This window comes from Polyodon spathula, chromosome 5 (genome assembly GCF_017654505.1).
Source record: "Polyodon spathula isolate WHYD16114869_AA chromosome 5, ASM1765450v1, whole genome shotgun sequence".
Taxonomy (NCBI): domain Eukaryota; kingdom Metazoa; phylum Chordata; class Actinopteri; order Acipenseriformes; family Polyodontidae; genus Polyodon; species Polyodon spathula.
The window spans coordinates 14,990,603-15,004,887 of record NC_054538.1 but is presented as its reverse complement, the minus strand read 5'-3'; the positions used below and the strand labels follow the sequence as shown (position 1 = coordinate 15,004,887).

At 36.2% G+C, this 14,285-nt stretch overlaps 1 protein-coding gene across 8 annotated transcripts in view; it reads left to right on the top strand.

Moving 5' to 3' along the window:
* Window positions 1–13,062, top strand: part of LOC121315609 (pumilio homolog 2-like) — a 60,738-nt gene extending 47,676 nt beyond the window's left edge. For 3 of the 8 annotated variants that reach the window (XM_041249843.1, XM_041249848.1, XM_041249842.1), the window contains 8 exons: window positions 698–965; window positions 3,337–3,466; window positions 5,086–5,220; window positions 5,834–5,971; window positions 7,861–7,986; window positions 9,668–9,789; window positions 10,215–10,422; window positions 11,561–13,062. In XM_041249843.1, coding sequence (XP_041105777.1) covers window positions 698–965; window positions 3,337–3,466; window positions 5,086–5,220; window positions 5,834–5,971; window positions 7,861–7,986; window positions 9,668–9,789; window positions 10,215–10,422; window positions 11,561–11,692 — 1,259 coding nt within the window. In that variant the 3' untranslated portion in view covers window positions 11,693–13,062. The remainder of the gene's footprint in view (window positions 1–697; window positions 966–3,336; window positions 3,467–5,085; window positions 5,221–5,833; window positions 5,972–7,860; window positions 7,987–9,667; window positions 9,790–10,214; window positions 10,423–11,560) is intronic. The other 5 variants (XM_041249849.1, XM_041249847.1, XM_041249850.1 and 2 more) reach the window with 3 other exon arrangements.
* Window positions 13,063–14,285: the final 1,223 nt, after the last annotated feature.

The window sequence follows — 14,285 nt, the reverse complement described above, 5'->3', positions numbered from 1 at the left end:
CTCAGGTAATGTATCCAGTGACAGTTGCATTCCATCCACTAAACATCTTCTTCTTTTTTTTTTTTTTTTTTTTTTATTTTATTTATTTACATTAAGTGCTGTTGTCTTCATTTGAGGACGGGCTAATTTATTTGAGGATTTTACCTGTTCAGATAAAATACCTGGCAATGTACCTGTTTTAATTTTCTCTTAACAATAATTATATTATAATTTACGAATTTTTGTTAATTGCAAAAGTTAAATCTAAATGTAATGCATCAGATTACATAAATAAAGCTTGTGTTCTACTTTATTTTTTTTTAAGAAAAAATTATTTGGTACTTAATGGGTTAATCTTTGTCTGTTTGCATCTTTGTTTGGCGTAAACTCTGGCTCCTACACACAGATTGCTATAACAAGTGTTCTCGCAACACCTTAAAGCTCCACAGAGCTAGGTATTACATTGCCCAATTGTGCATTAATTGAACACTTTTTTTAAAGAGCAGCATAACTGGTATTAGATCATATAGTACAGCTCATGCATATAAATATAATAAAAGTTATATACTTGAAATCTTCTGGTACAAGTTATGTAAATCTAAGAATTGTTTGACTTTATAATTCCTACTTGACCTGTACATTGTATATCCTAAAGAATCTGTTAAATACCTTACATTCATAAAACCAACTCCTTTTCTTGATTTTTTTTTTTTTTTAGGAGGACTGACAAATGGCAGTGGCCGATACATCTCCGCAGCGCCCGGGGCAGAAGCGAAGTACCGCACTGCCACCAGTACATCCAGCCTATTCAGCTCCAGCAGCCAGCTCTTCCCTCCGTCACGGCTTCGCTACAGCAGGTCTGACGTCATGCCTTCTGGTCGCAGCAGGCTCTTGGAAGATTTCAGAAACAATCGCTTCCCAAACCTGCAGCTGAGGGATCTCATCGGCCATATAGTGGAGTTTTCTCAAGACCAGCATGGTTCAAGGTACAATGTAATTGGAGTTTATACAGGCAATTTGTTTTTGTACAAACAAGAAAACCAGATCATTTCAATATCAACTTATTCTTAGTTACTAGCTGCTGATTGTGTATTTTTTTATACTTTATTACACCAAACCATTTATGTTTTGTGTCATGCAGGGGTGGCCAAACTTCCAGACCCTACGAGCTGCATACCAAAATTCATACGGCCGAGAGCCGCAAGACACATTGTAAAATGTTTGCGAGCAAGACATTTTAAATACTAGCATGATTTTAAACTGTTTTTTTTTTAATTCTCTCCATACAATTAAATCTTGCACTTACTCTGTGCAGTAGTTATTTCTTGATGGCAGCAATATACATTAATTAAGATACAGTATTTTCAAATGAAGTGTCACTTTTCGGAGTAAGACAGGTTCGCGTAGCACAGTGCAGTGAGTACCTGATTGTGATTATGCTGTAAATTGCGGAAAACACGTTGAACTCTTGAAGGAGCTGGAGTCTCCTGTGGTTTCAGGCAGCTGGGGCAAAAAGTCTTGCCTTGTGGTAAAATGTGATTTGCTTATTTTTCATTTAGTTTTTGTAGAAATTTAAAAAAAAACAGCAATTCATTTTGCTAGGAATATATAAAAAAAAACAAAAAAACAATTGAGTTATTTTAAATAATGTATTTTAGCATGTGTTCATAATGTGATTTCATTCTGTTTCTTTTCATTTAGAAATTAAAAGTGAAAATACATCTCTTTTGCACATGATGTAAATTATGAATATAAGTGTGTGTGGGGGGGGGGGGGGGGGGGGGGGGGGGCTCGACTCCCGAGTGGCGCAGCCAGTGAAGGCACTATGCATGGAGTGCGGGATGCGCCCTGTAGCTTAGAGGTCGCCGGATCGAGCCCAGGCTATTCCACTGCCATCTGTGGACAGGAGTTCCCAGGGGGCATGGCACACAACTGACTGAGCCCCGCCTGGGTGGGGAGGGCCCAGGTCGGCCAGTGTGTCCTCAGCTCACAGCGCACCAGCGACCCCTATAGACTGGCCGGGCGCCTACAGTCTGCCAGTAAGTTGCCCGGAGCTGCGTGGTCCTCCGATGCTGTTGCTGTGAGGTGGCTGCATGGCCGGCCTGCAGAGTCAAAAGAAGCGGACCGCTGACAGCATGCATTTCGCAGGACGTGTGTGTCCGTCTTTTGTCTCTCTCGAGTCAACACGGAGGTGGCAGCGGTGAGCCGGGTTAAAATAAAAAAAAATAAGTGGGCTATCCAAATGGCGGAGAAAATGAGTAAAAATAATTGGCGATTCCAAATTTATAACAAAAATTAAAAAAAAATCTGTGACTAAGGTCGTCTCAAATACCACTTGATTAATTTTGGGACAGCCACTTATTCTGGATATGTTTACATCTCCTGAGTCATTCTGTTAGAGCGACACTGACTGTATTTCTGTTTATACTGTACGTACTTTCAGTAAAATATTCAGTTATTGAAGCAAAATACAACTGCCCAGGTTTTGCCAAAAACACCACAACACACATTTTTGTAAGGATTCTTTTTGACAAGCTCTTCCCTTGAAGATCTGAATGCTCAGTTTTCATGACTGCTCAGTATTTGAGAGCTCTGTGGATGATACATGCACTGTATTTTGAAAGGGATTACAGTACTTGCTCATGATGAGACGTAAGATAGATAAATGTAGTATGAATTTTAGACCTGCAGTACAACCTTTAAACATGAATTCTCTAGTCTAGCGCACTCTGCAATTTTATAAAAAAAGATTAATCTAATGTGAATAAGGACATTTGGAGCAGGTGATGTTCCATGCCATAACAAAACTTGCTTGAACATCAGCTTCTTTACTGAATGCGGAAAGGAGCTTCTGCTGGCTTCTGAGTCATGCTTATAAAGAAGCTAGTTTGTTTCTCCAAGTCTGACGTTGGTTGCTCGCCTAGTGTGTAAGCGATTTGTTGCAGATGAGACCGACGTTTACACTGTTTTCTGATAAACAGGAGAGAAGGGGAGAGAAGAAAGAATAATAAACACAAATGAATTCAGAGAACACAAATAAACTCATTTATTTTTAGTTTTTTATTTTCGCTTTTTTTAATTATTCTTTCTTCAGTTAATTCGAGTTGCAAAGTGTGCTTCGCCCAGCATTTAACCGGGAGCCGCACTTGAACTGCCTGCGAGCCGTGGTTTGGCCACCTCCTGGTATAGTACAACCAATGAAAGCATTACACTTTCTAAACTAGTAGCATTACATTAGATAGTGTTTTACTACCCTTCTCGTCACAAACAGGGCTTTTTTTTATCACAACCAACTTGTGGCTTTTCTTGTTATTTCTTGTAGTTTCTAACTGCATGTCTCGTTTCCTGTTCGGACAGGTTTATCCAGCAGAAGTTAGAGCGAGCCACCCCTGCAGAACGTCAGATGGTCTTCAGTGAAATCCTTCAAGCAGCATACCAGTTGATGACTGATGTATTTGGAAACTATGTAATACAGAAGTTCTTTGAGGTAATTTTTTTTGATTGATTGATAGATGGATGGATAGATGGAAATTCTAGCGTGTGATTGGTTAAAACCTCATCATAGGAGGAAAAATAGATTGAACTATTGCCCTGATATGCTTACAGTCCTGGGCAATAGTCTCCGTTTGTCATGTGATTGGTTCACATCACTGTCAGTCCTGCCTCTTTTCAAAGGAATGGCTTTCATTTCCACTCCTCACAAGAAGAGAAATGGCTGAATAGCGATTCTGTGATTTGGCAGAAAATTAATTACAAAACATACTACAAAAGAAAAATGCTCCAGACACTAAAATGGTGATTAAAACTTCACTGTTTTCTGACTCGACGATATAAAAAAAATATCACGGCCAGGATATAAACTGGATTATGCAGCAGCCAGCAAGCATCATGGAGAGCTGTACACCAAAAAAATTTATAAATAAATAAATTAAGCAACATGAACTTCAAAAACATTTTCTATTTGTTTATTTATTTACTTATGCTGTATCAGCTATATTTAAACAAAATCAGTATAAAATGATAAGTCATATTTAATTTATAAAGTCTTAACTAAATTTATTGCTCTTATATATATATATATATATATATATATATATATATATATATATATATATATAATATATATATATATATATATATATATATTATTTATTTATTTATTTTTTTTTTTTAAATATTGAATTGAATATTATGAAAGCTTTGTTGAAGAAGAAAAGGGTGTATGTGGCAACTCAGCACCGCATTTGTTGTGGGAACGAATGCTGTCAGATGAAGCCCAATATTTTATGCTTAAGATTGCATGCGTTTATCAATGTGCAAGCCAATCATTGAACTAATGGATACATTTGTAAGCCAGAGACTGCACTCTGTTTGCATTTGAGAAAATTGAGAATTTGAGACGCATACTCAGTTTTCAGAGGAAAACACTTAAAGGTTTCTCAGGGCTGAAGATGTCAACAGTATAACAACGGAACAAAGCAGGAAGTCGGTGCACCTGTTTCGTTCGGCTGTTGACAATTCATCTGAAGAAGTACATCAGTGATCCTGGGAATGGGCACCCCACTATCGAATTATTGAAATGCGTAAGGATTTTCAATCCAAGAAGAGTTGCTGTAATGTCTCATGTCAAGGAGGATTACGCTTCAGTGACATTCCAGCAGAGGAGGTTGCTTTGTACTCTGTGAAGGTGGCACCCGACAGGATCTGGAGTGCTCTACCGCCAGGGGAAGTTGCAATTTACTTGTTTTGGTCATCGACAGCTGACAGTCTTTCTAATTTGAAAACATTATCTTTCAGATACATAAATGCAGTAACAAATACAGCTGATGTTGAGCACAGCAACTCGCTGTATAATCTTGTCCTCTCTCTTTCGGGGAGACAAACTGAAAGAGCTGCTGTTTCTTTATTTCAATCTTGGAATTTAGAAAGACATGGTTAAAAAAAAAAATAATCAATTTTACTGTGCTAGTATCTTGATATCCAGTATGAGAGAAGAACCTAATACAACTGCACAATAATTGTTACTTTGCACATACTTTTATAATGTATCTTTTATAATTGATTTTTCTGTGCATAATTCCCTGGTGTGTATTTTATGTGCTGTAGTTTGGAAACATGGATCAGAAACTAGCCCTGGCTACCAGAATCAGAGGCCACGTCCTCCCATTGGCCCTACAGATGTATGGCTGCCGCGTCATTCAGAAAGCTCTGGAGTCCATTTCATCAGACCATCAGGTAATTGTAAGTTATAGCAACTTTTTTATATTTTAATTTACTGATCATGTCATTCATATAGCAATAGCTGGTCATTTTAGAGTATCACTAATCTGCACCACCATGGACATCTAAAGTCCTTTATTGTTAAACATTTTTGTTGGGCTGATTTATGCTATTTGTCTAATACACCTGCGATTTTGTTTTGTATTGCATGCACAGTATATCCGTTAAAATTGGTCTTTTTCTGCCCAGCATCATGTCACTTTCTCAAAGGAAAAAAACTGGTTGTATATTGCAAAACAATGATGATCTTTGTATGTTGCTTTTAAGATGTGTTTCTCTCACACTCTTTGTCTGAGAAACTGATCCAAGTCCATATATCTGCCAAGTCCATGGTCTCTTTGAAGTCTTCTTTTTTTTATTTAGTGCAATGAGGTAGCAAGGAATCAATCACAGCTACTGCTGGTTGTAGAGTCAAATGAATACTTAAATATAACATTCTTGATTTTCACAACACCTCAAAAAAAATCTTCTGTTTTTAACAATGGTGACATTTTTTGTCCTAATCAGATTGTAATATCTGTTGTGCAATGTTTGCTTGTGACTAACTCCCAGTGGCTTTCTTGTTCTTCTCCAGAGTGATATGGTTAGAGAGCTGGATGGACATGTACTAAAGTGTGTAAAAGACCAAAATGGAAACCACGTGGTACAGAAGTGTATTGAATGTGTGCAGCCTCAGGCTCTACAGTTCATCATTGATGCTTTTAAGGGCCAGGTACAGTAACTGATTTATGTTTTATGTTTTTCATGTTGGGAAGGCAGGGTATTAAGACAGAGTTCTTGTTTATAATGTGTGTGTAGTTCACATTTATTGCAATATATACCGAGCATCAAAAGCAACTTAGCACTATTATATCTGTAAATACTTGAAAATGAAAACACATGTTACAATATACAAAACAAAACATAAGGAGTATCAAAACAGTGTTCAAGAAAATTGAAAATTGTCTCTAAATCTTGGATTCTTCAAAATAGCCAGCCTTTGCCTTAATAACAGCCTCACAAACACGAGGCATTCGGTTAACAAGTTTCAGCAGGAAATCACCCGACATGTCTTCCCAGCTCTTCAGCAGCAAAGAGATAAGCCCCAGAGATGTAGGGCACTTTTGGGTAGCTTTGCTTTGACTCTTCTGTCCAGTTCGTCCCATACAAGTTATATGTGATTGAGGTCTGGAGACTGGGCAGGCCAGGTCATTTCCTTTTTCGCCAAATAGTTCTTGCACAACTTTGAGGTGTGTTTTGGGTCATTATCTTGCTGAAGAATGAAGGACTGCCCAGCTAGCTGTAATCCTGATAGAATGGCATGCCTCTGAAGTATGCTGTGATAGCCATGCTGGTTGAGCTTGCCATGGACTTGGTAAAGATCACCAACTCTGTCACCAGCAAAGCAACCCCAAACCATGACACTGCCTCCTCCATGCTTGACAGTGGGAACCACACATGCAGAACTCATGTGCTGACCCTCTCTGCGTCTTACAAATAATCGGCAATTGGACCCAGATATTTAAAATTTTAACTCATCGGTCCATAAGACCGACTTCCACTCCTCAGACGTCCAGTTTCTGTGTTTTTTGGCCCGGCAAGTGTCTTCCTCTTATTCTGAACTCTTAACAATGGTTTCTTTGCAGCAATTCGTCCAGTTAGGCCAGCTTCACACAGTCTCCTCTGAACAGTACTAGTACTTCTAGTAGCATTTAGCCGAGCTTGTATTTGAGGGGCAGTTAATCGCCGCTTTCGCAGACTTGTGAATTGAACTTGTTTTCTGATTCTGAGGTCACCCTTGGCCTGCCTGACCTTGTTCGGTCCTCATGAGTGCCATTTTCTTCAGATCGTTTGATGTTCTTGGTCACAGCAGTTACAGACACTTGCAAAGTTCTTGTGATTTGTCTTAAAGATTGACCTTCATTTCTTAAAGCAATTACAGACTCTTTTTTCTTTGCTTAACTGAGCGCATTTTGCCATTTTCCGATCCCTTACATTCAGGAATGACAAACTTGTGCCTACGCTACCTATATTTATAGTAATCATGGACCCTCACATGTTAACAATAATTGGTGACAAAAGGTTAATTAGGTAACATGCTAATTAACTCGCAGAACATCTAACAAAGACACTTTTATTCTTAGGCCAGTGTTCTAACACCGTGTTATACACATTTCAGACTTTGAACTGACTTGGGCTTCAGACTGAAATCCCCTTGCGTTGGGTGACCATTTCATTGAAATTGACAAGATTTACATTTTCATTTAAAAATTTAATTTTTGAATGCAGTTCACTTATGATTATCAGCTTGTATAAGTACACATATCATATAATGAAATATTAAGTGTTTGTAGACAAGTTTATACAGTTAAAAGCATTGATAATCATGAAAAACCTGGTTTCAAGCAGGTGTACTCAAACTTTTGACTGGTAGTGTATGTATATATAACTGTAAATGTTTATTCTCTCAAATTGTATGTAAAAGTAATATAGTGGTTATAAAATCATCATTGTAGGTTATAATTCAGTTTGCATGAAGCTTGCCATTCTTCTCTAAGGCTGTTGTTATGTAATACATTTTAGAGCAAGTATTGAAAGTGTTTTGTTTGTTCTGTCTTTAAGGTGTTTGTGCTTTCGACTCACCCTTATGGCTGCCGAGTGATTCAGCGCATCCTGGAACACTGTACCCCAGAGCAGACCATGCCCATCCTAGAGGAGCTCCATCATCACACTGAGCAGCTTGTGCAGGTAAGCCCAAACCACTGACACTCTAGTCTAATGCAAGTGTCTGACAATAGCTGGGTGCGATCTGTGCAATAGCTGCTCTTTATTAGGTCAGTAAAGTTTACCTAACCATGTTCCACAATAAATCAACTGTAATAAAACCAAAACGTTTTTACAATATGTTCGGTGTGTCATAATCTTTAGCACAGCATCATGCATCCTGTGTACAAACTAAAGATTCCTTCTCCGTGAACACACTTGCTAAATTTGTTCCTTCAAGAGCCGTTTAGAGCATCTTGAGGGAAGTTTGTGCTTCTCTGGCTAAACTCTTGTGGAAACATATTGTAAAATGTATTTGGTTTTATTCCCTGAGGCATTTACAAAATGTATTGTGGTTAAGCTTAAATGTTGTTTTCATGTATGTACAGGTATGTGTGTGTTTTCTTTATATTGTCATTTGCATGGATGTAGAGCTGTATGTGTATAATTTAAGCAGTGTATACAGTTGTGGTATTTTTGTGTTTTTTATTTTTCCATAAAAATCAATACTGGTATTGTTGTCCCTATAATATTGATTTTTATGCAGTAATGCAGGAACGTTCATGTGTGTTAATGAAGAGGCAAAAACATTTGTTTTAAAAACACACCTTATATCTTATCTAGAAATATCAGAGATTAATTGGAGACGACATCCAAACCTTTTTATACAGTCTCAAGTGATGCCCTTTCGAGGTCAGAACAAGTATATTCTCTAAACATATGGAAGGTTCATTCTCCAACTTTTCTCTAAATGAATCTAATCCTTGGCTGAGAGGTAGAACTATTAACGTGCTGTTTTCTGTAAAGAGCATCACATACAATATTGCAACATCCTTGTTTTTAAAGCTGAATTGTGTAAATATTGACAGTTAATTTACAATTGCAGTGTCCCACAAAGGTTAAATTATACAAAAAAAGTGTATGTTTGCTTTAGACTTTAACCTGCTTGTGCGTTGTACCTTTATAGAACTCCCAAAATAGAAACACTCAAGGAATACAATAGTGCTTAAAAGAAATATTACACCAACATTTCAACAAGTCTTCTGATTTGAAATGTTTCTAAATTGTTTTACTAAGTTTATTTTTGTTGTTGTAGTACTTGCTTTCATTAATCAAGTAGTTTAATGTACTATAGAGGGACACAAACTTCTTGCTGTGTCATTCTGATCTAATAAGGCATGCTCCTACTACTGCTTTGCAAGCTATATCCAAGGAAACAACACAAATTACAAAAACATGACATTTCTTTTTGTTAAAATTGATGTTTGTTTTCTTGATCACATTTTACAGGAACCACCTACATTACTGATACTTAAACTCACAAGGCAAAAGTGTTCTTCAAATGTCATTTTAAACACAGTGAGGTATATTATAAACTGCAGTGGGTTGAAATTGCACCACTGTCCTGAATAAAACACCACAGTTTATTTCCATCTGTAAAAATAAAAACATAAATGCACTTTTTTTATTGAAATGATAGTGACATTTAGATGTGCTGTTAATATCAAATAGACCTCCCTGTAATTGAATGAAACATTTTTGATGCCTAAAAGTTTGTTTTACGTACGTTGTAGGCATGCATTTTTGTGTGAAACAGTTTCAATTGAGGTATAGCATGTTCTTTTTGTTACTTGTTGATTTTCATAAAACTCTTTATTTTCACTAGGATCAATATGGCAATTATGTCATTCAACATGTTCTTGAGCATGGGCGCCCTGAAGACAAAAGTAAAATGGTTGCTGAGATCAGAGGGAAAGTTATGGCCTTGAGCCAACACAAATTTGCCAGGTAAATAAGTCATTAATGTATTTATTGCATCCTGCATGAATATATCTGTTCCTTTTTGCTTACCTAAGGAGTTATTGGATAAAAACATCATATTATGTAAATGTTTGCACAGTTCATAACTACTTTAATACATTTGGCAGGATGTATTGATCACGTAGCTGTAATTTTCACCTTGTTGGAGTGTTGGGGGAATTATGAACCTAGAACATAAAAATCATAGTAATCCAGCTTTGTTTGTATTCAGTGAATTAACATAGCAAAAAATAAATAAATGTTTTCACCTACCTGCTGCTTGCAAAATGCTAAATAAACCAAACTGGCATTCCAAAAACTGAATCAGATTTTTTAAATAATAATAAAATAAAGCAGTTCATTTTGAAGTTTTGTTGTTTCGCTGCTCTAACGGTTGTGAATTCTTTGGTCAGCAATGTGGTGGAGAAGTGTGTGACCCACTCGTCCCGCTCAGAAAGGGCTCTGCTGATCGACGAGGTTTGCTGTCAGAACGATGGCCCCCACAGTGCCTTGTACACCATGATGAAGGACCAATACGCCAACTACGTAGTGCAGAAGATGATTGACATGGCAGAGCCAGCCCAGCGCAAGATAATCATGCACAAGGTAGGGATTAATTATGTATGTACTTTTTTATTTATTCTTTTTTATTATTTTTACAACTTGAATAATGCAATAATACTATTAATTTCCAGGTTGACCATTCACTAACCACTGCCTGGGAGCAAGAACATTGTAACTAAACAGTTTTGAGATCTTTGGGGGGGGGGGGGGGATTTGTTGCAATGTTAGCAACCAGTATGTTGTCTAAAATACCATTTCAGTACACGTTTTCAATTTTATCGTTAATTTCCATGTGTTTGACATGAGAAACATGACAAACATGCATAAAAATAGAACGCACCTTCCACTTTTTTACATTTTAGATGCATGTAATATATTATCACAACTTTCAGACTTATTTCAGAAACTGCTGAAAAATATCTTAACCAAGGTCCATTTATTTTTAGATTTTACTGAAGAAAAAAAAAGCTGTAGATTGCTTTTTTGATTTTAATTTTCATTCAATTTGACCCACTCAAGTATCTAAAAATATTGACTTAAAATATTTCTTGTGCAGTATGAAGCTGTCTAACATGTTGTAGCACAAGACAGCTTTACACAGCCTGTTCACATAATTTAGAAGCAAGTTGGCAGCTTTTCTGTCACCCTAGTTTTACCCCCAATATTTATTTGTAAAACTGGGTTACTATAAACACCAAAAAATAAAGGCTCTTGGTGATTCTTTACAAGTAAATACAATGCATGTGTCAGAGGAAAGGTTTTAAATGCTGCTGTACTCTTGACAACACATCCCAAATTATCTTATGAACAGTTCATGTTTTTATGTATCTTTTGGGAATAAACAGTTAACCTCTTATTTATTAATTAGAAACTTTCATCAAAGTACACTAAGAACGATCTGCATGTTTTGTGTTTTTTTTTTTTTTTTTTTTTTTTTTTTAATTTTGTTAGGACTGACGATTTATGCTGTAGCTGAGGAAATATTCACAGCAGTTTTTACAGTTTACATTGTAGTTTAGCAGGGCACTATGTTGCAGATGCCATTTTGTTCATATTGCTATATATTTGATACAATGCACAGCAAATATATTTTAAACCCTGTTCTGATTCAAGAGCAAGTAATACTCATGCACTTTTGATTTGTGGTAAAATTTTTGGTTTAGGGGAACTAACCAACCATGCCCCTTATTTTCAGATACGTCCTCACATTGCAACGTTGCGCAAATACACCTATGGAAAACATATCTTGGCCAAACTGGAGAAGTATTACATGAAGAACAGCACTGACTTGGGGCCAATTGGTGGACCAACTAATGGACTGATTTAGGATATGAACAAGAAATTGATGCAGCCCCTTTAGATGTTCTGATGCGTTGAACCAGTTCAGTTGAATTACCAAAAAGGCAACTTAACCTAAGAATGCTTTGGTTACTTCCTATTGTAAACTCATCATGTTCCGGTATGTGGCTACACTTCCAGCACACTGCCAGTGATTTGTCAGATTGCTATGCTGGGTAAAGCACAGAATGCGTGTATATGCTATAATTGTATCAAACTAGTTGTCACATATTTTGTAAATTTTTACCTTGTAAATTAACTGTAAAAATTTGGATAGTTTTTAAGAAAACAAGAGAGAGTATTCTTACAGTACACCAGCATGTGACTTGATAAATCTGCCGGCATTACAGCACAACAGAAAAACCTTAATTTATACTCCTCTCTATTGCCGATGCCTGTAGAGATTACTGGCGGATAAAGCAGAAGTTGTGTATACACAAGAAAAGGTTAAGTTGTATTTTGGTAGTTCATATTTTGTAACTTTTTTACAACAAAAATACCATGTACTAAAATGTATCTTCTTTCGCTTCATATAAAATTTCAATCTTGAATGTTTTGAGATGAACACTGCCCTTCATTTTCTCCTCAAAAACAAACCCAGTGATGTATAGAAGTATTGTATGTATTTAACCATTGTACAAGGTGGAGGTGGAGGGAGCGGGGGAGCCATGACGGCACTTCTCTACCTAAAGCAAGAGTCTGAAAAAAGGGTATTTTTATTTTTAAAGCAGCTTTTTGGTATGTTGAGCAGTTTGAATAAGAGTGGACGATTTCTTTCCTTCATAGATTTGTAAAGGTTTGTGACGATATTGATGTTTTTTATTTTAGCTTTAAAACATTAACTGCAGTCTTGGGCAGAGTTGAGAATTAACAGGGAGCCATCAAGAGGTAAACTTAAATGCTCATTATAAAGCATGCATGAGCACTGCTATAGCCTATTGCTTTTTTGCTTCATATAATATATAGTGTAAAAGTCTAGTTAACTATATTAGTGTTGGTTTACAGTTTGAATTTCAATGTTAATCACAATACTTTGCTTGTACAGTTGTATATTTGTAAACCTCGATGCTGTAAATGTAATGTATTTTACTCTCTTGAAAAAAAAGAAAAAAAAGAAAAACTTTGCATTTTAGTGTATTCACAACCCTACACCTTGCCCTGGCATATAGTGTTGTATAATGTACATTTATTTCTTTGGATTAAGATTGATTTTTTTTGCTTTTAATTCTGTCTTTATATGGGTTTAAAAAATGTTAGAAACAGTAGTTTTGTTTATACCTGTAGCTGTTGGAATATACTGTCAATATGGTCATTTTGACAAAGTATACACTTCCAGTACATTGTGCTTAGAATTGAAAGAACTGGACAGGCATTTAGTTACCATGGAAACCAATACTCTCCATCTTGTGTGACAGGATTTTATCTTTGTACAAAAGAGAACTGTATTTTGGAAATATCTGCTAACTTTTAAGTGACAGTCTGTATGATATTTTCAATTATATTCATATGAACATATGAGGTTTTAACACTAACAAAGATGATGTACATTTATAGGCAGCATGATGTACACTTACAGACAATTGTTTTGTTTTTTTGCAGGCCAGATATATGTAATTAAACTATCCTTTGTAACCTATGCCTCTGGATATATTTTAAAAACAATATTTGTATATTCAGTTTCTGAAAGATTTTGGAGTGTATTTTGTATTTCGCTGACTGTTAGTTTTTTTTGTTTGTTTGTTTGTTTTTGTATACATGACAAAGTTACAAGCCTTTTGAATGTGATCAGAGCCTTTTGGTGTGTAAGCCCTTGAATGTGATGGCCTTGGCATTGACAAGGTAAAAAGTTGTTTTTATTAGGGCTGTGCAGAAAAAAGAACATTAGTTTATGAATGTAAAAAAATGTTAGCTTTTGAAAATAGTAAAAATTGAGTCCTTAAATGTAATTTAAGAGGCCTGTCATTTATAACCTTATTCAGCTTTAACCCTTGCGTCCTGGATATACTACACATTGATTTGGTGACTGTTGGATTGCCCATATCTCCTAGTGTATACACCTTATGACAATTGATCCAACACTTGGGTGGTATTTCACGGAGGAGAGTGATGAGACAAATTGTTCAAATTCTCAATAAATACTAAATCCTCATTACTTAGACTGTTAATCCCAGATCAATGAGTCGATCACTCTCCATGAAGATGACTGACACTTTCACCACAGTTGTCTACTTAATAGTGAATTCACTCAACTGATACATAAGAGTAATTTTTGGAATCGGTGGACATTTTATAATACCGACAGAGGGCACTGTTGTCTTTTAATAAGATGATTAGAGCCTATAAAAAGTGGAGCACTGAACATATGTTGCCTCACATCTCTTGCCTCACAAAATTCTCACCATCAGGTTAACTTAAGAATTTAGAATTATTTGGACAGAACTGCATGTCATTTTTTCATGCTGCTTTAACAATACTGGATTGCTTGTTCCATGTTAAAGTTAAAATGTGGTAAACAAAACTAAGCATTTTCCTTTTTCAGAAATGTTTGACAGACATTTTGGTTACAATCATAATACTGGTGT